Here is a 27,523-nt window from a genome sequence, read left to right on the forward strand (position 1 = left end):
CTCCTCCGGAGCAGTTCCTTAGGGAACCCAGGCAGGTGTGGGACAGTGGAGCGAAAACAAAACGAGGGGAGCAGAAAACCTCGGCGTCACGGCAAGGGCCGCGGCCCCGCGCCTGTCCGCCACGGGCACGGCACGTCCCGGCCGGCGCGGCGAGCCCGGGGCGGTGCAGCCCCGGGACTACAGCTCCCGGCGTGCCAGCGCCGCCCCGCCTTCAGCCCGCCGCCTTCCCGTCTCCGCGGTGAGAAAATAACCCCGAAGTTCCCCGCGATCAGCTGATCGCGGCTGACAACGAGGGGAGCGGGCGGAGGGGGCGCGGGTCCTGCCCGGCCCTGCCCTGCTCAGGTCCCCCGGGCGCCCCGACTGCATGGTCGGCCCCTGGGGGAGGAGATCCGGGAGATCCCCCCCGGGTGCCGAGGGGACGGGGGGGGGAGGAGGAAGCCGCGGCCGGGACCCGAGTCCTTAGTCACCGGGTGCCGGCGGGAGGAAGGGGAAGAAAGGTGGCCGCTGGCTTGTAAACAATAGCTCGGCTCGCAGCGCCCCGTGCCGCGCCGCCTTTGTTCCCGGTCCCACCGCAGCTCCCGCCCGCTGCCTGCGCTCGGCAGGAGGAACCCGGGCTTCTCCCCGTGCCGGCCGGCCGGCGCGGCGCCGGGCTCAGCCCCAGGTAGGAGCGGGCGCGGGGGGAGGCGCCGGCCGGCACCGCCGTTACGTAACCGCGGGCCGGTGGCGGGTCCGCCCGCAGCCCCGCGGGAGGACGAGCCACAAGTGCAGCCGCCCGCGGGCAGCGCCCGCCCGGCGCCGCGGGACTGGCGGGGAGAGGAGGCGCCGAGGGTCATCCCGGAGCCAGAGGGGTTCCGCGCTGGCTGGGAGCAGGGGAGGCGGCCCGGAGACAGCGGTCGAGACAAAGGCGGCGGCGGGGTGCGCAGGCTGCCCTCGGCGGGCGCTGGTCTCGGGGCTCTGCTCTGGCAACTTGGGGCGTAGAGGGGGAGGGAAAAAAAATCCGTCGTCTGTCAGCCTGACCGTGGTAGCGATCGTCTTCCAGTGTTACTAGAAGGAGCGCACAAAGAGAGCGGATTTTTGTTTATCTGGCGAAGCACATCAGGAAATTCCCAGCAAATAAATACTGTGAACTCTGAAGGAGGAGCCTAGCTGTGGAGTGAAAGCAGAGAATTTTCTAGTCTTGACACGGTCCTTTTGTGTGTGTGTGTGCATGTATATGCACTTGTGCGTTTCTGATACCTTTTTTGTCTCTGTGTCACCAGCTGTCTCCGTTCTCAGCTTCAGGGAAATACTTGGTGTATCTGCTGAAGTACACTAGGCTGGGGCTTTTTTCTCATCACTGAAAGTACATTAAACAGCTAAGCGGAGAGCGTTTGGGTATAATAATACATGAACCAGCCACATTGACTAAGTTTATTTTGGAGGAAAAAAAACTTCATTAGCACTTAACAACACTCTTCCTGCAAGGCAGGTCAGTGTATGAATCTTACAGGAGCATATATTAATTATTTAAAATTAAGTACAGACAGCATTCCTGTTACGTTTCTTTCTTTTGTGAAAATACTAAACTTGGAACTGACTTTTACACATATCATTGTTTGAAACAGAAACAGGAGGGAAAAACATTGCATTAAAGGAATCTGAAGATGAGTGCCCACACACAAACTGCGGAGAAAGGACAGAACACGACACTCCTGTGCCAGGAGAGCTATGTTTGCAGTGGGACAGATGAAGCAATCTTTGAGTGTGATGAGTGCAGGAGCCTGCAGTGCCAGCGCTGTGAGGAAGAGCTCCATCAGCCAGAAAGGTTGAGGAACCACGAACGGACCCGGATAAGACCCGGCCATGTCCCGTACTGTGACTCCTGCAAAGGTGCCAATGGGAACATAATGCATGCCAGTATGACAGGCTCAAGGCAGATAGCAGCAGTGAGGTGCCAGGTGTGCAAAATCAACCTCTGTGTGGAGTGTCAGAAGAGAACACATGCTGGGGGGAACAGAAGGAAGCACCCTGTCACCGTGTACCATGCTGGTAAAGCCCAGGAACAGGAGGAGGAGGAGGGGATGGATGAGGAGACCAAGAGAAGGAAGATGACAGAGAAAGTTGTGAGTTTCCTCTTGGTGGATGAAACTGAGGAGATTCAGGTAAGAACTGTTGTGGTTTGTTGTGAACAGGCAAGATGCTTGAGTTTCTTTCTTTCTAACAGGCTGCTGTGATGCATGGTTAATACTTGAAATGTAATTGGTGGCAATGGTAACAAAATGATGGCCAATAAAGTACAAGTGCTAAAAAGTCACAGCGCCTTCAGGTGGCCTTGCCTACGAGTTCCTCAAAAGGTCAAGTCTATTAAAACCTTATGTGTGGCAAGAGTCTCCTCTAAGAGGCTTGGTAAGCAAAGCTGGTGAAAGAATTGACTGTACTGAGACACATACAACTAAGATAAAAGCTGTCTGTGCAGGATGCTGGTCATTCCTGAACAAAATTGTATTGCAGTAGGTGTCCTGCAAATGGGAGTGCTGGCAGACCATTTCCTGCTTTATGACTAGGGCACTCTTTATGAGAGGGCACTGTACCAAGTAGTGCTAATGCAAGACTACAGCCTATTGCTACCATTTAGCACCAGTAAATTCATCTGATTTTTGGGAGTAGAACAAAATAGAAGTAAAGTGTTCCATTCAAGTTGTACAGACACCATGGTTAAGCTATATTGCTTGTCACAAATATTATTACATGTTAGAAAGAGGGAGAAATTGCCATTGGGGTAGGTCTGCTGATAAGAATGATGGGAACTACTTGACTAGGAACAGCCTCCCAGGAGGCACTATTTTAGTGTATGTGGTTATAGAACTCTCCTGTTGGCTCTTATATTTGGTAAGCATTTTAGAATGCAAAATGTGTGAAGGCCACAGAGCATATTAATTACACAACTAAAAACTGAACTTTGTTTTCTGACTTCCAGTTTGCATTCCGTATGTTAAACCTTATTCAAGAGACACTGAAAGAAAATGTGTAGTCACCTGGAAACTCAATATCAGGTTGCTCTAATTTAACATACTCATGCTACCATCATTAAAAAGAATTGTGATTATATATTATATTCTTATTTTTGATAGTTGTCTGTCACAGTGAGAGTTGATGTGCCTGTCATGCATCACAAGGATATATGACTTAAGTATCTCATACCTATTCTGTACCATAGAAGTGTGTATACATATATATATGTATGTACACACTAATTACACAATAATATAAAATAGTTGCAAGATACTTGGGTCATATTTCTGTCAATTCAGGTGTACTGACTGCTAAACTGTCATGGCTTCTGAAAGGGAAAGGGAGGAAAGGATGACAGTCCTTATGGTGCACTGACAGAGAACGCACACTATGCAGGACAGAAGTGAACTGAGTGCTCGAGTTTCAGGTTTGTAGCAGTCTTGAGTTTGTATGCCTCCAAGCCCTAAGCACACACTTATTTCCTTGTAATGTGTGACAGATGCGACTATTACTTTAAGATACAGACTTTTTAATACTCCTTCTCTGGCCACTAGAGCAAGGTCTGAAATGCCTTGGAACAGGGCTGTCCTGCAAAGCTGCTCACAAACTGTGTCTGTGTGTGGTTGTACTGGTTTAAGTTATATTTATACTCATAAATCTGTAAGCCTTATTGAGGTAGACCTTTGGCTGCCTCGTGCAATCAAGTGCATTTGCTATTTAAATGTCATGGGCAATAAAGCCAACTTCCTTATGGGGATGGCACTGGTCCTTTATCAGATCATAGCAATTTGATCAGAACAGGGTTGGATTGAAAAAGCTCTCCAAAAACAATCTTATTTCACTGTTAAGAGGTTGAATCAGAGCTCTTCCATCTGGAATGATCTTCTCCTCCTCACAGCTGAATACGTATGTGACATCTCGCAGCCAGTATCAAAGCAGTTTGAGAGATTTCAAGTAAATTATTTTCTGACAGCTGGAATTTAAAGAGTGCTTGCTATTATAGTGATAATTCTGCTAGTGAGCATGAGGACCTTTATTTAGAAAGGCCTGTCAGATGCCACAGAAGATGTCTTCAGAGCTAAGTTGTCATCTTTTGCTCTTGATAATATTGAGGAGCCAATTTGGCTATAGAAAAGTGATCATTAGTCTTTTATTTTGTGCTCGTCATTACTTGGGGAGAAATCATTAGAATGTTCTTTATTTAAGCCAACTTTTTGTCAAAAAAAGCCAAAATATTAGTAACTAGAAATATGGGGGTTCAGAGTTCAAGAGTGTGTGGCTTTTTAAGTTTGAGCAGACAGGATAAGGATTTAACAGAATTGTGTAGTTCATCTATCTTTAACTGTTTAGTGACCTTTGGAACTTGAAAATTGTTGCATTGGTTGGGAAATAAGAGGAAAGTGCTGATTTGATGTCAATGGTGGATTCTGCCATAACAATGTTAAAAGCTACAAAACTACAAATGATAAAAGCTATACCACCCCACCACCCTCCATCCCCCCCACCCAAATTAGATGGAGCTAGTTAGGCTGCTGGAGCAGCCGATGATAGCTCGAGATAATCACTGATGTGTATTTGTTTACAAACATTTAACTGGAAAGTGGATCACTGAGATGGGGACACAGAGCCAAAAGATTTGTTTTTTCATTTCCTTTGGAACCTAGAGTTGTTAAGATCAAGTGGTTATGTTTCATCTCACTGTTCCTGTTGGCTTCTTGGAGGTGGTAGCTCTAAAACTGAAGAATATTTATAGCGTGTAAGCAAATGACTGATCTAGTTCTAGGTCCAGAAGCAATGTGCCTTAATCCATAAGGAGCTGTGCCTGAGCAAATTGGTTCAGGGGAGAGGTGGAAATTCTCGGTTAGGGCTCAGCACTACACAGATACAGCTGTGATAATTATGAGATCTGCATAATTGTCTTTGTGCCGCGTTGCACAGATGTGCTGGCCTGCTCAAAGCTTTTTGTGCTTTGCAGGCATAGCATAAGCTCAGAAAGCTGAGGACTTCTTGTACTTGTTCAAATCCACGTAGACAGAAAAGGTCTTTTAAACACTGCTTGTCTGTAGAAAACCAATGGCAGCTGAAGTTTGTGTCTGTGAAATACAAGCTTCTCTGTGATGTTCATCTTAACAGCACTATATCTGAGCACCTCAAAAAGAGGTTGGCTATTGGTGTTAAAAAAAGTTGTTAAAGGTTAAATCCAAGTTCGCACTGCAAGTTTGTGGAAGAACAGAGAGGGAGGTTGTTCCAGCCCCAGCTGTCTCACACCACACAATGCAATGCTTTGCAGCTCTTGTGAGTTAGTACTCAGGCATCCTGATCTACATGATGAATTTTTTTCTTCCTTCTTCCAAGACTTCTTGTCCCTCATAAGACCTCACTGACTTCTATCAGACAACAAACCTTGACTGTTTTACAAACTGTCCTCACCTGTATTTTAGACCCCATTCTAGACTCTCTTTCTCGAGCTCTGTTATGCAGTTTTTCTTTACACAGTATTAAACTTTCAGCCTTATCTGTTGCATATCTGAAGCTGAGGCTTCAATCACACTGTTCTTGATAACTGCGGCGTCTGTTTGTTAATTGGCTCTAACGCAGTCTATCTTCCTTGCTCATCTGAGAATGATATTTTGGGGATTAATTCCTCAGTAATTACTTTTGTCTTGTCACTCTTTACATCTTCCACATCACCTCTTTGCCTTGATAGACTCGAACTGTATGCCTTCTTTTGTCATATGTGTAAGTCCCTCAACTGAATCTCCTGATCTGCTTCTCCCAAGATGTCAGTTTTCCTTTCTTATCTCTAACTTCCTGGATTCTCAAACAAGCAGTGTGTTGTCACTAGTGCTGCCCCTTGCACACAGGAGGCACTTCCCATTAGACATTAGAGTCAATTGATTGGATTTTTAAAAACTGGTATTAAGAAGAACACAGTGAAATACAACAATGAAAACATGACTCAGGTTGTGATACTTGTTTTAAGTCCTGAGGCTCTTACTGTCCCATGAACTCTTCCACTCACCTGGATCTTAGTCTCTTTATGCAGTTTCTGGATCAGTTTTCATTTTTGCTTTGTCTTTATGCAACATGCTTGCAAAAGAGCTCTTTAGCATAAAACAGAGTTATGCATCTGTTGTACAATGAATTTTATTTACTACTACTTTTGAGGCAGGGCTGAATGCTTAACAATGCATAAAACCAACTTGTTATTTTTATCTTGGAGAACAGATGTTAGGAGTTCTTGCCACAAGATGAGAACTTGCTTGTAGTATCACTAATGGCTTCTGTGATAACACTTTATGTGAAGCCCTAATTAAGGACCCTGCGCATATGCTTAATAGAAGTAGAAAAAGTCCTTCATTGATCCCAGAAGATAGAGGACATGCTTGGTTATTAATAATCTGCCTTAGAATTTGCTCAGCTTTGACCAGAAACAAGAATTTCTGTCACAAGAAATTATCTAATCTATGGATTGCAAAGAAAAATAAAAGCTACTGACTTTGTAGTCTGACTTACTAAGGAGATGAGAAGAAAAAAATTTTACTCTATTCAGTCACAAAAATAATTTCCCCAGCTGTATAATTTTATGAAGGAAAAGGAGCGTACATTTTTTGCTATGTCTCCCTTGAGATACCCATATGAGCTCCCTTTCTTCAGTTTGCAGGGTCTTTTTGTTGTGCCAATAGATATCTCAACTTCCTAAATATAGCCCCATTCCTTGAGGCTTTTTTATTCCTTCTAGCAGGTCTAGACACCTAAAGGAGTATAAGATAACACAGAAGGGCCCATAGCCCTTATTTAAGTGCAGACCATTTTGTACAATCATTAAATAACCTGTCACAAACAGCATAACAGTATGTGTTCTCCTCTGTCCCCTCCTGTTAAAAAGTTACACATACATAGTGATGACTCTGCAGGGTTGCTAGCTGCTTTGCTTTTCTCACTCCTGCTGTAAACCTGATGGAAGTACTGTGACTTTTCCTTATTATCTACTGATTGGAGCCTGGATGAAGTCTAGGGATGACAGAATGGAGTTTCTAGGAATGCTTTTTCTTGTCAAGTATTCTTTGTCAGTTAATGGGAGCTAATGTATGTGTTCTCTTATGAAAGAAGGTCATAATCTCTTCAGCCTGAGTGATGGCATTTATCCAGCAAATAGTGCTAGTTCCTGTGATACTTTCGCTTCATTTGCTGTTGTGTGAATGTGTCTTTGGTGTTTTTTTCCCCCATGCTTTAGGGTAGCACAATGAGCTGTAAATTTCTGGGAAATTTAGTCCATGTCCTGTAAAGTAAGGAGTCACAGCTAGTATATTTGCCATGGATATAAAGGAGGAAGAACAAAATGTTGAAGGATCTGAGTTTTTTAGGTCAGTTCGATCAGAATATGTAATTTCTGTCCCTTGATATTGTTGATGTGTTATAGATGAGTTTTCCACCTCTTTGTGCTTTAGAGAGATTTTCTTGTCAAAGTATTTTTGGGAGTTTACTGTCCTACACTCTAGGAATTTTTCTCTTACTACTTTGTTATTTTTCAGTATTCCTCCCATCCCAGTCTGTTATGAGTTCACCTAAATTTAAGTGCACTGTTTTCTGTCCTTGGAATAAAGTAGTAGAGAAACTACTCAGCGATTGCTGGTTAGGAGTGTTCCTTCTTCCACTGGACACAGACTAGTATTTTTAAGAGTATTTTTAGAATGTAGGAGAGAGAGCCATCCATTTAAGAAACACACAACTCCTTTGACAGTCTCAGGCTGACTCTTGGCTAATTTTTAACATAGCCACTTAGAAACAGTACTTTTCCCTGGAACCAGTCTTGTACCTTCTTCACAATGCAGTACTCTTGGGCATTAGTTAAAGTCAAATACTTTGCTCCTTCTTCTCTTTTGTCCATATGCAGACAGGAGTGCAGGTGTGGAAAGAAGAGAGCATGTCACTGGTGAGAGAGTCTGGTAGCAAGTCACTCTGGAATTACCCACACTTTCATTCAAGGAGTTCTTGAACTTAGTTCAGTTTCTGAACTAAACAGTCTTGGGTGGGGGAAATGAAGTGTTCCATTGCTTCCTGTGCTATACCCCTCTTTGCACTTTTCCAATGAATCCTTTTGGGCTCTTGGATGCTGCTAATAGAAAAGGGATGTGAGTACTTTGGGTTACAGTCAAGAAAGAAAAAAGTTTGCTGTCTTCTGGCTCTTCTGTCCTTTCCATTGCCTTCACTTTCTCCTTTCTGCAGTGATCAGTGGGAGGCAGATAGACACTTTTGGCTTTTTTACCTGGGTTCTTAATGCTTTGTTGCAGGGATCACATAAAGGCAGAAGATTGAGTCCTTTGGCCTGCCTGTCCAAACACCCTGAAATGGCTAAAATAACCAGAGTTACTGTTTTCTAGAAAGAATGCAACTGTAATACAACTAAGTTCATAAATGCCCCTCTTAACAAGGACACTGGTATACATAGTGCCCACACAAGTAATCTAGTTACTCTTAGTATTTAGGAAGACAGCATTAACTTGCTGGTTGACTTGCTGTCTTCTGGGCAAGTATCTTCATGTGGATGTGATCTCTGCTGCTAGAGCTGTGACTTTGGAGTGGTAATTGGTAGCTCTGTGGCCAAATTAACATCTACAGGAACTTGAAAGGTATTTAGGATACAGAACCATGATTTCTGCATTGTTTACTGATCTCTTTTATGGTTAGATGATACTATTATGTTAGTGTTAATTTCCCAGCAGTGGCATTCTCCTCAAAGTCTTTATTAGTTTTCAGTCCTTGCAAAAGTACTTTTTCAGCAAGCCAACAGTTTAGTGGACTTTGTAGTCTTATTTCTGCTTCTAGAAGTTTGATATAATTTAGCTGTCATCTACAAGGTTAACTTACCTGGTAATAGCAATATTTCTGTCATTATTGCCTCCTGGGTTAGGGTGGAGTCCAGTCATATTGGTTACCTCAAATCCCCTTGTTTTTTTTCCACCACTGTCTTAAAACATTTGAAATACAATCTCTTAGAATAGGGTTGTTAAGCAGGATTTAACTCTTTGGTCTTTGCCTCTCTCAAAGTTCTGTAATAATAGACATGGGCCTCAGACATGGGCAGCCTCTGCCCTCCATTGCAGGAATGCCTAAGTCCTGTTGAGACTCATGCTGTTAAGCTCCATACGAACCCATGAAAATATTGAACCTAAATTTCTATGCCAGAGCTGTGGGAAGGAACAGGACAATTTTGGTCTGAAAAATATATTCCAATCAGGGACAGTATTGTCCACGTGTATGTACTGTGGCTGATAACAAATCTCAACAGAACCCATAGGAGGTACTGCAGTGAAGACAAACAGGAAAAACCCCTTCAGGTTAGGAAACACCTCTGATACAAATGCTTTCATCTGCTTGAGCCAGACCTGCACCCACATGGGCAGTAAGATCAAAACCAGCTGAAGCTGAGGAGTGGTGTGGGAATCTAACCATAAATCCCTGTGGCATGTCTGTCTCTTGCTTTGTTTTGTCCTCCCTGCATCTGGTGTCAGGTCCTTCAATTTGGGCTTGAGTCTCTGTAGGACTCCAGTCCTGAAAATACTGATGTCCACTGTCAGCTTGGCTGAAGGCTAGGAGATCCCTGAGGACAGTGATGATTAATGTATGTCAGTGTTTGCTGGATCAGTGATTAATAACTTACTCCTGAATACCAGATTGTAACTACTGGTATGACATGCACAATTCTTAAACTAATCTGTTGACACAGCCCTTTGTAGAAACTTTCTCAGGCTACTGTAAAACATTTATGTAGTAACAAGTAACTCTTTGACCAGTAGAATAGATGAAGTCTAATTTCTGATTTTTCTGTTTTTTTCCCATTATGCAGTGCTTGTCCACATTTTCTGTCTTTTGAGTAAGAAGCAGTATGTGTGTTGTCATGCACCAGCCAGCAGGCTTACATATACAGGCATGACTACTCAGCTTACTACTGTGTCTTGGAGGCTGCAGGGGGTGGACATGAGACATGCTCTTTCCTCAGTAAGGTTATTGGAGTCTTTCTTTTCTGCTCTGTTGTCTATTTTCATCAAACTTCTAGGAAATTTATATTTTAGAGGCACTTATTTCTGTATCAAATTGGTGTAGTTGTATTACGAATTTTAAGTGACATGTGGAAGACTTGAGTAATGGCATAAATTATATTTTCCATGGAAAGTCATGGATAAGAAAAGGTATAGGAGGCAACCTAAGGTAGAAAACTGGAGATGCTTGGACTTAAAAGTTAGCTTTGATTCTTCTTGAGCACCTGCTTATGATCAAAATCTTCTCTCTTGTTTGGAAGACTCTGAAAGCTGGAGGAAGTAATGACCTCCTGAGGTCACTTTCAACCTGAATTAGCCTAAAATCTTAGAGGAAACAGAAATTGACTTACTGTGGTTTAGGGCTGTCTCACAGCTCTGTTGATGTCATGGGTTTCATAGCAGAAAGTTCCCTGTGAGGAAGAGAAACTATATTTTTTTGTCACTTGCTAACAAGATACACTGGTGGATATGAATAAAAATTTCTTCTGGGGCAAAAGTTGGGAATTTCTAGTTGCATTTTTAATAGCCTGTTGCACTTGTGTTGCTGGGTTAAGCCAGTTACTCTTCTTTGCATTCGTGCACTGCCTTTTCAGGAGTGATAGTGAGGAGCCTTGCAGAGATGTGAATTTTGACGGTGGCACTTTATTGTGGTGGACCTTATTCTTCTCAGGTTAGTCTTACTGGCTGTAGTTAAAGGAAGAAATCTGCTTTATGGATTTCTCTCTTTTTTTCAATGTACACAGAAGTTATGATTTAATGATCTAAAGGTAGGACCTGGGGCTTTAGACATACACCCAAACACTTTTTTGTGAATATACTTCTGGATAGGAACTCAGTTTTTTAGAGTTAAAATACAGATTTAGAAGCACTGTTTTTAAGTACTGGTCTGCACTGAGCTGGGCAGATCTGACAGATGTTTCCAGATTTAATGATTGGTATGATACTCTGTTCTTAAGATCAATTACCTAATATTGTCTCAGTATTGTTTTAGAAGTTCAAGACTGCTTAAAAGGTTTGTAGATCTTCTTTTAGCTTGCTTTGCTGTTTCTCCTTCTGAATTAAGGTGTCTGAATCCTTGTAAGCATTATCTTTCAAAAATATTTTCTGAACTGTGAGCAGCATTACTTCTATTGCCAGTGTTAAGTAATACTCTAAGGTAAATACTCCTTTTTTTTTCCACTTGATTATTTTGATTGCTTGTACTGATTTGTCTCAGATGTTTGTAATTTTATGCTGGTATACATTTGGATGTGTTGTTACAAATCTTGTAGTGTACATTTCCATTCATTGAGAAAGTTGTTAAATTTATATTATTCTTACTGACTTAGTGGTTGTGTGTCAGAAGATGCTGTCATGTGCTGGTTGTCTAATCATAGACTCACTTAAGTTGGAAAAAACTTAGAGATCATTAAGTCCAACCGTTAAATCAGCACTGCCGAGTCAACCGCTAAACTGTCCCTCAGCACCACATCTACATGTCTTTTAAAAATTTTCAGGGATGGTAACTCTACTACTTCCCTGGGCTTCCTGTTCTCTTGCCTGATAACCCTTGACTCAAAAATTTAGTTATTTATATGATGATTTCTTTCTTGATTGCAGAAAGTATATTTTTGTTATTAAAAATACACTTTTAAAACCAGGTCAAACAATGAGTAAGACTTCAAAACACAACAACAAAAGTACCAACATAAGTCAAAATGACAGTGTAAGACTAGCAAATGAAGGCGCTCTGATGAATACTATGCCAAGCATTCTTGATTTTTGTTTTGAGCTATTGTGTGTTGTGGCACAGCTCTGGCTTTGTGCACCACTTCCATGAATATTAGCAAGTCCTAAAGGGTTCATAGTCTTAAAGGAGAAAACTGTGGTAAAAATGTCTGATTCTCTTAATGTGTTTGTTTTGCTGGAGGCAGATTTAAAGTTGTATGAGTATAGGTCATTGGAAACTCTGTTCTATTTTATAGATTTTTTGTTCCTAGGCTTTTAAACACTTTTTTGTTTTAATAACGTTGTTACCAAGATATTAGTAGATAGGAATGTAATTTTAGCAGTTCTTGTTTCTTAAAAAGAGTTCTCTTGTTTAGCAGTTCTTGTTTCATTTTAACAGTTCTGTTTCTAAACAATTCTACTTTTCTTAGGGCTCAGATTTGGAAAACTTGTTATGTTAGGTACAAGAGATTTCCAAGTATAGGTGATAAAGAGACTTCAGTTCTAAATGTGCTCCACCACAGCATGCTGTGAGTTTTTGTACCATCCTTATAGAGGACTTTAGCTGTTAAGTTCTCTTTTTTTTTCCCTTTGAAGACCTTCACCTCCAGTTCAGCTGAACTTGGGTGAAGGGACTGCATGGGGAGCTGGATGACAGCTGCTAAAAGGAACATAGTTAAAACTACAAAAGAAAGCTAACCAGGGTTCTAACATATGATGTAGTAAAAACTGTTCTTTTTAGAAGATAATCTCTTAAGAGCTATAGCAAAAGTGTAAATGAGAAATGGCAAAATCAAGAAGAGGCTGAAGATATATGACTCTTGGTTTTGATATAGAGTTTTCATCCCTAATTTACATTGTTGTGCAGGGTTTTGTATTTACCCTGTGCTGTGAATGTCAGAGATCTGGAGCTCTTGGGAAATGTGCAAGTGGACACAGTTATGGAAATGTGAGCCCTCTGCACATGCAACAGAAGGTGGTACCATGCCAATTTGTTTTAGAGATGAGAAGCAAAATGAAGAAGTGGGGATTAGTGCTTTGACACTTATGACACCCACTCTGATTTCAAAAATCTTAAAGGAACTTGCTCAAGGGAAGTAAATTTGACTACTATATGGAAATTGTTGTGGATGGTTCTTTGGCAGTATAATTCCTGTACTCAGCATTGGTTTAAGTCAACTAGTGCACAAGAACAAGGAGCACCAGTGACATACAGGTGTATTCAGCATCAAAGGGAAGGGATTCTTTTGGTCATTTTGGCCTGTTTTTGGTTTTGTTGCTTCTCTGCTCACATGGAATTTATTGTAAGGATGTTGCAGGATCCAAAATTATGACTAGGTTCTAAAATGGAGGATAGGTCTACTGGTTCTCTACCAACCACGAGTATCTAAGTGCAACCACTGCTCAGGAAGTTCTTGGTCATCTGACTTCTGAGCACTGGTAAAGTGTGCTAGGAAACATTTACTCATTTCATGTCTTAGATTCTTCTCATTCATCATTACCAAGTCCTATGAGACATAAACAGTGGACTAGCTAGACTGTGATGCATTTTTGTGCTCCTGGGTAACTTGCTTGTTTGTATCACTCCTGAATTCTGTCCTGAAAGGAGGTCTGGAAGAGCCTAGAAGGGGATAACTTAGAAGGGAATAACTTTGGGTATGTGATTTGATATTCAATGTAACTTCGAGTTACACTGTCTCTTAATGGTGGAAATATATCTCAGAGTTACCCTTATTCTTATGGTCCCTATTGTCATTTGTGTCTTCTGACATTACTGACTCAGCCCGTTCGACAGCCTCTCCCAAACTGCTACCAAACTGGTGCTGGCTAAAAGATCATAGTCATTAGCTGTCCTGCCAATACTTACGCAGCTGTTTGAAAGCTGATATTTTTTTGTGTTGTCCAGGGAGTACATAACTATTGACTCTGGCAAAAAGGCCCTGTCACCTTTTTGGTGAGAAGTTTGGGAGGTGGGAACATTATCATATTCCCTTTTGTGGACATACACATAACAGTTTCATATTGTCAGATCTGTGAATGTTTTTAGGAGCAAATCCATGAACCAAGAACTTCCTTTCATCCAAAGAAACATCTTAAGAGACACTAAGTGAAACTGCATATATCATCTAAGCTACCAAGAAAGCAGACCCTTTCTTGTGCATTTGTAATTTCAGTGTATGTTGATGTTCTCTCACAGAAACCAGGAAAGATTCTGTTGAGAGCATTTTAATGTCTCTTGTTTCCTGTTTTCTTCTACACTGTGAGGCTGCTGTGAGAAGCTACTGCAAGCCCACAGCCCACAGGTTTTCTTTGTGAACACTGTTCTCAGCCACAATCTGGCACACTGGCTATTTTTTACATTTTTGGCACACTGGCTGATTTTTATTTTCCTTCAAAGTCTAGGTGCTGCTGATAGATTTGACCAAAGCAAATGGGGCTGGCTAGGCCTTAAACTTCATTTGCTGATCTAAGAATAAACTTGTTCAAAGAAACCATTTATTACCTCTCTGGTTCATAGATTGTGAGATCTTCCAACTGTACTCGCAGGATGAAAATAGCTAAGAGCTTCCAGAAGTTAAGAAGCAGGTGAGGGGGTATGGAAGCCCTGCTCTTCTCAGTTGGTGGGGATTCCTTGAAGAGGGAATGGGGATAAAGAAAGTGAATTTAATCTTTCTCAAAAAGTGCTTCTGTCATTTTCTTCCCTGTCATATAGTATATGGATAATATCTGTTGGAAGACAGAAAAGTAAGGGCTAAACAAATGAATGAAGCATGAAACCTGTGAAAGCCAAGGATCTATTCTGCAACAAGATCAGGGCTCTTGTACAGAGCCTTAGCCCATTTCACTGCTTGTTTATCTGCTCCTGTTGCTCCAGTATCTGAACAGAAAATGCCCTGTTCTTTAGCCTAGACAGCACCATGCTTGACACTTTAACGATGTAAATCCAAAGAGAAGTTACCTGCACTTCTTTTTTGTTTTGTATGTGTGTGTTCTTCTGTTTTATTTTTTAATGAAAGTACAGTACAGTAAATTATGAAATGGATCATTGAGGTAGTTGTGGCACTTCTGTGAGAGCCAGTTTGACTTCAAGCACCTGACTCCAGTGCACAGCTTTGCTGCTTCTTCTCTGCTCTCACTTTCCAGCTGAAGGATTGATCAGCTGGAGAGCAATGGGAATAGGACAGTCTGTGTCTGAGAGCTCTTGGCTGTGGATAGATGCAGCACAAGTCCACGGCAGAGATTTTTCTACCTAAACAGGTGCTCAACCTCTATGGATGAGGCAAATGAAACTGGTAAAAGCAATCCCCTCTTTCACACCTGAATTTGGATGCTTGCCAGGAAACCAATCCTGAGAAAGTCTGCCATGCTCCATGTAGTTGCTCTGACATACTTGGAAGTAGTGTTGTGCTCCCTTCTCTGAAAAGGCTATCTCAGAGAACGGGGTGAGGTACTAGAGAGTTGACTAGATACATAATCACAGTGAGGCATCACTTCCAAAACAGCTCCATGGTGGAACAACATAAATCCCATCAATGTGTACATTTTACAAAATGAATTCTAGTATTTTGCTTTGTGCTTCTTGGTGCTTCAGATACTTATGATGAAATCTGAAGAGAGGGTAATCACTCTTTTTAATCTTAAGAGTCCTGAAACCAGCTGTGTTTTCAGTGTTGTCTACTCAAATGACATAATATTTTTTTCTTTTTGTTTTGGAAGGTGAGGAATGAAGAAGACTTCATTAAGAAACTGGACTGCAGTCCTGACCAGCACCTAAAGGTAGTGTCCATCTTTGGGAACACAGGGGATGGCAAGTCTCACACCCTTAACCACACTTTCTTCTATGGCCGGGAAGTCTTCAAGACATCTCCTGCCCAGGAGTCTTGCACAGTTGGAGTTTGGGCAGCCTATGACCCTGTCCGCAAAGTGGTGGTCATTGATACTGAGGGCCTCCTGGGGGCCACTGTGAACCTCAGCCAGAGAACACGGCTGCTGCTGAAGGTCCTGGCCATCTCTGACCTTGTCATCTACCGTACTCGTGCTGACAGGCTCCACAATGACCTCTTCAAATTCCTTGGTGATGCCTCGGAGGCTTATTTAAAACACTTCACCAAGGAGCTAAAAGCTACCACAGCCCGCTGTGGCCTAGATGTTCCTCTGTCAACCTTGGGTCCAGGTGTCATCATTTTTCATGAGACTGTGTACACCAAGCTACTGGGCTCTGGTGAGTAGGCAATTCCAATTACAACGTGCTAAACACTGTCTGTAAACTATGAGGTTGTATTGAAGATTCAGCATTCTTTACTATCATGTAAAAATGTGATTTGGGTTTTGCTCTCAATGGTTTCAGTCTGGGAACCAGGCTGTGGAACTAGAAGAGCATTCCCTCATGGTGATCTGACTATTCCAAGTCAGTTAGAATAAGCTTCTTAGTTAGCTGAACATGAGCACTGAATATTCATGAGTTCTGCCAGCCACAGGAGGGGTCATCATGCAAGTTCATACAGTGGATGAAGGTGAAAACTGATGTGGTGAGTTGACCCTGGCTGGATGCTGGGCACCCACCAAAGCTGCTCTATCACTCCCCTCCACAAGGGGACAGGAGAAAGAAAATATAATGAAAAGTTCATCAGTTGAGATAAGGTCTGGAGAGATCACTTGTCAGTTACCATCATGGGCAAAACTGACTTGACCTGGGGATATTAATTGAATTTACTACTGACAAAATCAGAGCAATGAGAGGTAAAACAAATCTTAAAACCAGTTTTTCCTCATCCTTCCCAGCTCTACCTCCTCCCCTGCCAGCCATGCAAGGAGACAGGGAATGGGGGTTATGTTCAGTTCATCACACATCTTTGCTGCTGCTGTTCAGGCAGAGGAATCCTTCCCCTGCTTCAGTGTGGGATTGCTCCCATGGGAGACAGTTCTCCATGAACTTCTCTGCCATGAGTCTATCCCATGGGCAACAGTGGCTGAGGCTCACTCCCACTGTTTGCAAACATCTAGGAGCTGTCTCTCATGTAATAAATACCTCAGCAGTCCTGGTTGACCCACATTCTCATTTTGGCTTTTCCAAACAGTGAGGTTTTAAACTAGTAGAAGAACTTGACATTCTTTCTGGTTCTTATTTGAGTAACTTCTTAATAACTTTTAAGTTACCTATAAAGCAGATCCTTTCCTTATATACCAATTTGCTTATTAGCAATTCAGCTTCTCATGAAGTGTTGATATTTGCTCTTTGATCAGTTCAGCCTTTAGTGACCCATGAGGACACTTGCACCTGTATGCAGAGTCAGGGTCATTAAAAAAATACCTATTTTTATGGTCACTTCTGATCGCAGTAGAAATAGGAAAGAAACCTCAGCATATGGATATGCAGAAAGCTCTAACCATCTGTCTCTATGGAGAATTGAAATAAGTGTGTTTATGTAGTTTTAGGACAGGGAAGATGGGGTCTGCCTTATTCTGAAATGCACAACAGGTACTTGGAAGCAGGCAGGAGAATGTAGTTGGCTCTGTGGAGTCTCACCTGATGTGGCCGATTCTGAAGTGGTGTGCCATGTACAAATTGTTGATAAAGGCTTAGTCTTCCTTGCTACAGTGTTGGCATGGAGAGCAGGCAGTCCATGTAAGGTTCATGTCCTCCACTTATCAGGTGCTAGGAATAGCTATACCAAGTTATGGTCTGGTGAAAAGAGCTAACAAATGTGCTGACATTGTGTTTCCTTGTATTATGTCCTAATTTGCTCCTTAATCTGGATATCTGTGTTTCAAAATCTAGATCTGTCTGGTTTTACCTGGGAAACTTGGTCTTAGAATGTAAAGCTGTGTATCACAAAACAGAGCCTGCTTTTGGAAAGTTTGTTTCCTTCCCTTGTTTTAAAATATTATGATAACTGCATTCCAGATATATTAGAAGATTTAATTAAGAAATCTTCTAATGCATATGAAAGTACTATGCAATTAAAATATTATTTTAAACAATCTGCTGTTTATGAACTTGCTGATACTCTTATATATAGATCATCCTTCTGAGGTTCCTGAGAAGCTCATTCAGGATCGGTTTCGGAAGCTAAGCTGTTTTCCTGAGGCTTTCAGCTCAATTCACTACAAGGGAACAAGGACATACAATCCTCCAACAGATTTCTCTGGGCTTAGGCGAGCTGTGGAGCAGCAGCTGGAGAACAATACTACTCGGTCACCTAGACAGCCTGGGGTTATCTACAAAGCACTAAAAGTAAGTGAAGAAGAGTTGGTCACAGTGTTTATTTGTACCACTGTTGCTGTTAACTCAGCTGTGGCTCATAAAGTCAGAGCACCTGAACCAGTGATGCAGACTTGCATGGAAGTCTTCCATGAGAATGATAGTTTTTTCTAATAGCTGGGGAAGCTGAGTAATTTTTTTTTTTTACTTCGAAACAAACACTTTAGTAAAGACCACAGACGGTCAAGAAAAGTTAAAGAGCAAAACTGAGCGAGATCATAAAGCTGGGAAGAAAAAAAGTAACTGATGCTGTGAGTGACAAGTACTTAATGCCAGTGATTTACAAAGAGAGACCTTAGAAGGTTTTTTTTATAAAATTCCTAAAGTTGGCCTCAGCACAAGAGGAGAAAATGCAAGAGACTTGGAGGGAATTAATAGTTGGCAAAACCTAGCACTGAGTAGTATAACCTAAGGGCTAGGAGGCAAAAAGGAGGAAGGAGTTGTGCTCGTAGCTAGGGAATAAGATGGGATCAAGCCAAATGATGCATTACTTCAGAGCAAGTGATTTTTCTTAGACAGTTCACTTTTCTAAGATTTTGGCTGTTTAAATTTTCTACAAGTTTCCACATACCACCGCCTGACTAGCATCATATTTTCTTTGGCCTGAAGAGCACAGCTGTCATTGGGGAGGGGCAGGCAGAGCTGGGGCATATCTGCAGAAGGAGGTAGTAGTGTTAGCAGTCTTTTCTGGTGTTAGTCACAGCTGTTGGAGCAGATAATTCTGGCTGATCTGCATTAGTGTTAGGTGAAGCACAGAGGGAAATGTTAGAGTGGCATGTACTCAGTTCTTTGCATTAGGGAGCAGACACGCAGCAAGGGGAAAAACAGTTGGAATCATTAATTTTAGTTTAATTTCTAGATTTAATTGCAATAATCAAGTAGCCTGGTTTCAGATACAGCTGCTGGTATATTTGGATTCATGACCAGTAGAGTGTTTGCTGTGTTCAAATCACCACTGACTACAAATTAACTTATTTTGCTTCACTTGCTGAGGACACAGGACTTGCTAGAGATTTGTCCACTTCCTCTAACTTGTGAGTTCATTCAAAAGTACCAGTATCAGTCAAGCTTAAAAGAGAATGTAAAGCAAATTTCCTTGAAATTATGTGAAATAAAATGTTTAAAAAAAAGAACTTACCTGAAGGAAGCTGTGGTGAGAGAGGTATACACAGGTCTGTGTGTACGTGCAGTCAAACCTTGTTACACAGCAAAGATGCACCCGCTCCACCTATCCCAACCCCTGTGAGGGAAGGAAGAGAAAGGCAGGCAGCCACTATATAAACCTCAGCTGTAGGAAGAGTTTCAGCTAGATCGCATGCCTTTAGAGATCTCCATCAAGAAAATCTAACAATTTGCTTTGTTCCAGTACTTTTTTTTTCCCCTAAACATAAGACCTGAAGGAACTGAAAAAGTTAAGTGTGCCAAGGCTAAGGACTGATTTAATCTGAGAATGGATGTTCCTAGGAAAGAGTACAAATCCCTTTGTCTCAGTTCTGCCATTTCACCAGAGAAGAGCAGTTGTTTAAGTGGCCAGAGGAAAGCTCAGGGCAGCACTTTCTGAGCCATGAGGCAAAAAATGTGTTCTCATGAGCTATGAAAAATTATTCTATGAGTTTCTTTTCAGAGGTTTCCAGAATGCAAAACCCTTTTAGCAAGAGCCATGATATTTTGAGCATGGATTGGATATACAGAGGTGGATGCAATTTTCTAACACCAATTTATACTACAAAATTCAAACTAAGGACAGGAGGAGAGGAGAGCAGAGAAAAAGAGTATCTTACAAGTATTAAAGTTACTTCCATACAAGTGCAAGATTGCCTTCTTGGTTGTTTTCCAATCCTTGTTTTGTTTTCCAGGCTAGTAAGACACATTCGTTAGCTGTGTACTCTCTGCCTCCCTCTCCAGTAGAGGAATCCATGCTTTTTCTTGCAAAATGTCTTCATTGCCCTTAATCTCTTTCCAGTTCATTCTTTTTTGTTTGACAGGCTCTAAGTGACCGGTTCAGTGGGGAGATCCCTGATGACCAGATGGCTCACAGCTCTTTCTTTCCAGATGAATATTTCACATGCTCCTCTGTGTGCCTAAGCTGTGGGTAAGTAGATGAGAAATGCTGCTCCATCCTCTTAGAGGATAGTGCTGCCCCCACCTGCAGCCACAGAATGTAAAGTTTCTGTGATATCTTGACACCTGACATCATCTATCCTTAGCTAATACTTCCAGGAAAAAATAATTTGAAATTCAACTCTTATGTGAACTGGACAATCACTATTGCCACATCCCAGCTGGATGCATGATTTTTGCCCACTCTGTTTCTGTGCATGACTACAAACCTGTGCTGCCCATATCTTTTCCCAAATGCAAGCAGGGCAGGAAGAAAGGAGTGTCTAAATTAAATCCCCTGAAATTTCTTATGATTTTTTTTCCTGACATTTTTATTGCCTAAACAGTAAAAACAACCCTAAAGCATGCATCATGGAATGGGGCTGTGTTCAGTGACTAGGTCCAAGTGGAGCTCCATATTTGATTAGATCTTGGCTTGTAGCTCTCTGGAAAGAGCCCCAAGATTGAGCCTGGAAGGGCAGTAGATGGCAGTCAGTGCTCTGAGTCTGGGAGCTGTATAGCAGCATGATGTTGAGGCTGGTTATGCTTCTTTTCTGATGCTGAGTGTTTTCTGCAGTGAATTGTTGTGTGGTGCTCCTTTGTATGTGAAACAGTGGCTGGACCTCCTTCTGAAGAGCCTGCCTTTCAGTAATAAATTATGTCATTGCTGTATGTACAGTTGTGAAGATGGTTTGAGAGCACATCCATAAAAATGCAAGATAGCACTAAAAATGAAATCTTGGTGACATCTGTCCTGTGTCTAAGAGAAACGACTCATGGGTTGCTCTTGCATACTCAGGTGTGGCTGTAAGAAGAGCATGAACCATGCAAAAGAAGGAGTCCCTCATGAATCCAAAAGTCGATGCAGATATTCTCACCAGTATGATAACAGAGTCTACACTTGCAAGGTGAGATACAAGGACAAGGTCTGAAGAATGAAAAAGGAAAAGATCACCAAGTAAATGAGGAATATCACAGGCATGTGCCTGTTTTCTTCCTTTTTTTTTATTTTTAATGTCAGAGGTGCTCATAGCCTTGACAAGAAAAATTGATCCTTATTTGACTTGTATGTTTGCTTGGAGAGTTCATCACCTCTGTGTGTTTTGTGTCATTTTCTAGCTAAATTTTGAAGCTGGCTGCTCTTAACCTGGGTGATGTTGACCTTTTATATATTTGACGTGGTTACTCTTATTTGCTTATGCCCAGTGCTTGGTATTAGCCAATTTTTCTGAAGGATCTGTGCAGGCGACCAGGAAAATTTTTGGCCAGCATCATGGTCTTTATTGATGTAGAAATACTTCCCTGATGTTATTGTTGATAGCGGGTTTGCTTTTGCTTTGTTTTAAAATGAGCTCTGATGAGTGCTCCTTTGCTGTGTACCTTTGTAGGCTTTATGTGGCCAAACAGCAGGCTGATGTAGTTTTGGATTCCCAAGAATGTCGTTTTAATTGAGCCTTTATGTTGTAGGCCTGTTATGAACGAGGGATGGAGGTCAGCGTGGTGCCAAAGACTTCTGCTTCCACGGATTCCCCTTGGCTGGGCCTTGCCAAGTATGCCTGGTCAGGGTGAGTGCTGCAGCTGAGATCTCTCTGCTCTCTGTGGTCTCTGTGCTGCCTGGTGCACAGGACTTGCCAGAAAGGTGACCTGTCCTCCTCTTGTGCAGGTACGTGATCGAGTGCCCCAACTGCGGGGTGGTGTATCGCAGCCGGCAGTACTGGTTTGGCAACCAGGACCCTGTGAACACTGTAGTGAGGACAGAAATTGAGCATGTCTGGCCAGGGGTAAGTCTGGTTGCTGGATAGTCTGTGTATGTGTGCAGCCATGCACATGCTCATTTGGTTCTTCTGCGTGTTGATAGACAAAATAGATTGCCTTTCATTAAGCTGGTCCCTGCTGTTGGAAAGTCTTTGCAAGGGCTCTCAGACGTGTTTTGGCTATCTTGAAATGGCTAAGTTGCCAACCTACTCCTGTCTTTCAAAGCAGGGCTGGTGAGTCTTTTTCTCTTGCTTGTCCTCCAGTTTAACAGGAGTAATGGGTTGCAGAGCCATCTGCATCTAAAAAAAAGAGGTTTCCCTGTTTTTATTCTCAAATGAATATCTGTTTCATTCCAGACTGATGGATTTCTGAAAGACAACAACAATGCAGCCCAGCGTTTGTTGGATGGCATGAATTTCATGGCTCAGTCAGTATCTGAACTTAGCCTGGGACCCACAAAAGCTGTGACCTCCTGGTTGACAGACCAGATTGCCCCTGCTTACTGGAGACCCAACTCTCAGATTCTGGTAAATAGCAGCTGCTGGAGAGAAAGGTTTTGCCAAGCTAAAGCCCCTTCTCCTTACTCTTTAAATAATAAAGTACTTTGCAGATTCTAAATCCTTTTTGTTTTACTGCAGCAATCCCTACTCCTACACCTCTGAGAAAACTAAAGTGCTGTCTCCTTTCCCCATTCTTGACTTAGCCAGAGGAATTATAAACAGAGACTTGGCCCAGCCCTGATAAAGAAATTGTTTCTCCCTGCTCTTTGTGAACTACTCTCCCAGCAATATCACAGAAAATCCTGGCTTGCATGAGCTTGTTTTTCAAAGCAAAGAATCAACATCTTAAATCTAGCTACTGCAGTTGATAGTACTATTTTTATAGGTGCAGAGATTAAACTCTGGTTTCATAGCAGATGCAAAAAGCTCTCTCAAACAGTTCAACTAGGAAAGGATTCCCTGTGTCTTGCCAGAAACAGATTCTTCTTTAATGAAAACTGCCTTCTGAATTCTTACCTCACACAAAGGTCAAATACCCATCATTCAGCCCTGCATGATGTGGCTGTGTTTATTTGTGATTGCAAATGAAGAGATCATAGCAGTGTATTGGTTTAACCATTGTACACCTACTCTTCTAAGTCACCTCCCTGGGATAAGGTTATGGGGCTGATAGCACCCAAGTCTTGTGTATAGCTGTATTTTTCACTATTTCAGTCTAAATCTTGCCATCCTGGGCTTCTGCTCTCTATTTTTCACTTCAGGAAGATCAAACTAACAGTTCTTCCTTCTGTGTTGTTCTGATTAGAGTTGTAAGAAGTGCAACACGCCTTTCAAAGATAACGACACCAAGCATCACTGCCGGGCCTGTGGAGAGGGCTTCTGTGATGGCTGTTCTTCCAAGACCCGTCCAGTGCCTGAGCGAGGCTGGGGACCAGCACCAGTGCGCGTGTGTGACAACTGCTATGACAACAGGGGCATCCAGCTAGGTAATCTTGAGTTGATTTTGACAGAGATGTTCCTGAGCACAAGCCGGAAGTCTTTGTCCCTGACTTCTGGATCACAGCCATTCCCAGTGGGTGTAGACAGTGTTGTTCACACTGGGTTTCCAGACAGTTTGTGATAAGGAAGCTGAAGAGCTCAATGCCTTTTGAAAGAAAGATGACCCTGCCAGATACCTGAACTGCTGACAAAATTATTTTCTAATCGTGTATTTACTTTGTTTTCCTAGCAACTGCTGATGATCTCATGCTAACATCAGAGCAGGGGTGCTTATGTTACAGTAGACTATATATTTTGTCCATTATTGCTAAAATGAGCACTCTGCAATCCAAGATTGTGGACAGGGAACATAATGGCTGAGGAAAGATTCCAACTTGCCTTTTGGGTTTGCTGCTGGTTTTGTTAATGTAAATTAACTGAAACTTGGCAGAAAGGATGGTGGACTTAGGTGTTGAGCCCTTCACTCTTGTGTCATGCAGATGTGGCTGAACTGCCTTCAGATGAGGAAGGGGGGACACTTATTGCCAGGAAGGTGGGGGAAGCTGTGCAAAACACGCTTGGAGCGGTGGTGACAGCCATGGACATTCCCTTAGGTGAGTTGAGTTCTGTTCTGATGGGTTTTTTTTTGTCTAAAGCCATTTTTGTTTTCAAAGAGCAAAACTTGTTATAAAGAGCAAAACTTGCTATTAAACTTCAAGAGCTTGTGTGACAGGCTGGCACTTCTGTGATACCACTGTTGGTTGAGAGTTCTACAGCATTCTGGACCTCTTCTGCTTGATGTTTCCTCTTGGTTTTCAGCGTGTTGTTTCTGCAGATCACACTCTCTCTTTTCACCCTGTTATGCAAAACTGTGCACCAGGCTGTGAGTAATTCATGCTCCCCTGATGGATTCACTGCAGTGACCTGCCATTTGGAGTTCCCTAAAGATTGGCCAATTAGGAAGCATTTTATCAGGTTTGGTTTTCTTTCAGAGATGCAGAGTGCCTTTTATGTGTGTTCATGGATACTGCTGGTACTTCTTGGTACTTCTAAGGGGAGGGCTGAGAATTTGAAGTTGTCCAGGTTGGTAATGCTGAGGAGGTAATTAGTGGTCTGATCTTTAATGTTGAGCTTAGTGCAGGGAACCTCTGCTGCTCTTTCATGTGCTGGGTGGCAGTTTAGGTATGTCAGCAAACATTTCACATTTGAATCTTCTGTTGTTGGACCTGACTTCCTACTCATTGTGCAGATCATTGTTCAACTGCTTTGCCTATAGCATGTCCTGTCTTCACCTTTGTGGGTTTTTGCTCTCTGACTCAGTGAAGTGCAGAGTAAATCCCTTTCTCAGTTCAGACAGTACATGCATTTCTGAATATTTGGTTTGGTGACTTGGTGGTTTTTTTGGCCACATCTGAAACTGAAGGTAGGGAAAAGCAAGTGTCTTAACTTCCAGTAAGGCAAGGTGACACTATTAAAAGAGACACTGTTTACTCCTTGAAGACAGGCAGCATGTGGGAGAATGGTAGAATGCCCTAAATGGCTGCTCATTGCACTGGAGGATTCTGTCAGTAGGTCACCTCCTCCTTAATGGCAGCGGTATGACTTGCACTGTGTGAGTGCCTCCACTGGAGTACATTCTTGACATGCCCATGTTCATGGATTATTTTGTTCTCCCTTTCTCATCCCCCCCACCTCGCTTCCTCCTTAGGTCTGGTAAAAGATGCTGCCCGACCTGCATACTGGGTACCAGATCATGAAATCCTGCACTGCCACAACTGCCGGAAGGAATTCAGTATCAAGCTGTCCAAGCACCACTGTCGGGCCTGTGGCCAGGGATTCTGTGACGAGTGCTCACACGACCGCAGAGCGGTTCCCTCTCGCGGATGGGATCACCCAGTCCGAGTTTGCTTTAACTGCAATAAAAAGCCTGGTGACCTTTAACCCCAGGCTGCTCTCCAGATCTTTGCAATTCCTTATGTTCTCAGGGTTACAAATGAAAATATCTGGTCTCCCTTTCACCTTCTAACCTGTTGCAGCCAGAGTGCATGTCTCCAGTTTCTGGCCTCCTCTCGTGTTATATCCATCTTGGAACGCTGGGAATGAGCTTACATTCAGCCTCTAGGTTTTAATTTCAAATTAACTGGGAAAGGGAGGGAGCTCCCTTGTAAATGAGCAAACCAAAATCCATTGTATTTTATTCCAGTAAAACCCCCCCTATATACACATATATATATATATCAACTATTTAGTATATTAAGAATATGGTTGAATAATGAAGCTTTGAGTATTCCTAGTTCAAATGATGGATGGTGGTATTCCTTACTGTATTGGATCAGAATTATGGCCTTCTAATTCTTCTTTTGGAATGTCTTGCTGATCGTGATGTCGTGTGAGGATGGTTTGGACTCTCTGCTGCCAGGAATCTCCAGTGCTGATATATGAATTACACCTGGTAGTTCAACCAACTCTTCATCTGGAGGTGCTGCCCTTCTGGCCATGGAAGATTAATCCCAGATTTATTAGCAAGTTTGTTTGAACTGTGATATGAGCAATGGTCTTGCAGTGCAAGAGGTATCAAGTTAACACAGACTCTGTGGCAGAGACCAGTAGAGCTCTGAAAGGTAAAGCAAATCCTATGGCACGAGGCAAAGCATTCTAATTTTGCCATTTCAGCTTCAATACCAGATCAAAAGGTAGCAGGGTTTCTTTTCTCCCTGACAATGTTTTCATGTACTCAGGTTTTCTTCCAAGTTTTTCTGCAAGGTCATTGCAGTTACAGGTTTTCTCCATAGCAGAAGAAGAAAGAGAACAAGTTTCGTAGGCAATTCCGAGAGACAAGATTTGAGTTGTTTGGGTCGTGATGACTTTCCTTTTCCCCCACTTTTTAAGTGATCCTGTAGTCTCTCTGAAGCCTCTGTGTTCTCAGATATGGTTGCATAGAAACTGCACAGATTTGACTTACTTTCTTCTAATATGAACTTAAAAATCAACCTGGAAAATGGGAACCTTTCTTCTTCGCTCCTAGCAACTGGCACTCACTGGACTTCATCCTTTTATGAAAGGACTGCAATGAATTTACTGATTTTATTACGAAAAGCACCACTTAACCTAACTTACACTGTCATGTTCTGTGGATTTGTAGTTCCACTTACAAGGAGTAAGAGACCATTGTGGATTAAACTGCCTAAAATTCTCCCTTCTTGGCTTACACAGACAAGAATTCTTTCACCACATGAGAGTTGCCTCCTCTTGGAGTGGCTGGAGTTTAATGCAGTGTCCTGGAACTGTGGTATTTCTTCCCCAGCTTATTAAATGTGCTGTTGTGTAGATGAGTGCCCAACACCCTGTTTTAAGACTGTATTATTAAATTAACTGATATAAAGGACTTTATCTTCTGAACAAGCGTACTGACTTTCCTTGTAACAAGTGGTTCTCACTTTGTTTCTGAAAGAACATGCTCACAAAGTATTTATCCTTTCACAACTACATCCAGCCTACACAAGGAAGTAGACTTAGAAGCTGTTCCGGGACACCTTCGGTACTGGCCAAGTTTACTGCGGACTGTCTTATGTTTTTGTAAGCAAAAGTCTGCCATAAACTGACAGTTGTCCAAGTAAGGGCATGAGTAGGTAGAAATCCTCTCTGAAAAGACATTCTGTACATCTAGCATAATTCTGTGCTTCAAAGTATTCTTTATTTTTTTAATGGGTGAGCAATGTGTTCTCGGTTTGTAGGCTGTGCCCTGTGTGCTGTTTATGCATGTAGCTTACTACCATGTTAATGCACAAAGAGAAAGCAGCCATGACATTCCTTGTATAAAATATTTGGCATCTGTTTCAAAGACTTGTCTGATCTTTTTTCCTTGTCAAAGCAAGAACTGCTACTCAATCAAAAGGAAAATGTTGTCTAAGCATTTTTAATATATATATATATGTGGTCTCAGTAACTTAGCAACCTGTCAGTATCAGAGTCCATTCTTGACAGATTATCCTGGACCTGAATATTCTGTGATGTTTCTTTACAAAGCAGTCTTACATGGTGCTTGAACTGCAGCAGGCTTGGTGTAACTCTTTCTGGAGAATGCTGAGAGGTGTATTTGGGATCTTTGTTTTGCAAAATGAAGAAAAAAACCCCTAATGTTTAAGTTCCCTGCTGTTTCCTGTACAGAATAGTGCTTATTTTTCCTG

At 42.2% G+C, this 27,523-nt stretch overlaps 1 protein-coding gene across 4 annotated transcripts; it reads left to right on the plus strand.

Moving 5' to 3' along the window:
* Positions 1 to 104: 104 nt before the first annotated feature.
* Positions 105 to 27,177, plus strand: ZFYVE1 (zinc finger FYVE-type containing 1). 4 transcript variants are annotated; one of them, XM_066321305.1, is made up of 13 exons: positions 246 to 661; positions 1,260 to 1,468; positions 1,605 to 2,141; positions 15,459 to 15,963; positions 17,762 to 17,976; positions 19,989 to 20,095; positions 20,903 to 21,011; positions 21,571 to 21,668; positions 21,767 to 21,884; positions 22,215 to 22,385; positions 23,164 to 23,344; positions 23,837 to 23,950; positions 25,045 to 27,177. In XM_066321305.1, the coding sequence occupies exons 3-13, from the start codon at positions 1,644 to 1,646 to the stop codon at positions 25,275 to 25,277; spliced, it is 2,349 nt and encodes a 782-aa protein (XP_066177402.1). In that variant the 5' UTR covers positions 246 to 661; positions 1,260 to 1,468; positions 1,605 to 1,643; the 3' UTR covers positions 25,278 to 27,177. The 4 variants fall into 4 exon arrangements, with proteins under 4 accessions (XP_066177404.1, XP_066177402.1, XP_066177403.1 ...); XM_066321306.1 differs by lacking the exon at positions 1,260 to 1,468 and having other exon boundaries at positions 246 to 529; positions 639 to 661; XM_066321307.1 differs by lacking the exons at positions 246 to 661; positions 1,260 to 1,468 and adding an exon at positions 105 to 238.
* The last annotated feature ends 346 nt before the right edge of the window (positions 27,178 to 27,523 follow it).

This window comes from Sylvia atricapilla, chromosome 6 (genome assembly GCF_009819655.1).
Source record: "Sylvia atricapilla isolate bSylAtr1 chromosome 6, bSylAtr1.pri, whole genome shotgun sequence".
Classification (NCBI taxonomy): Eukaryota; Metazoa; Chordata; class Aves; order Passeriformes; family Sylviidae; genus Sylvia; species Sylvia atricapilla.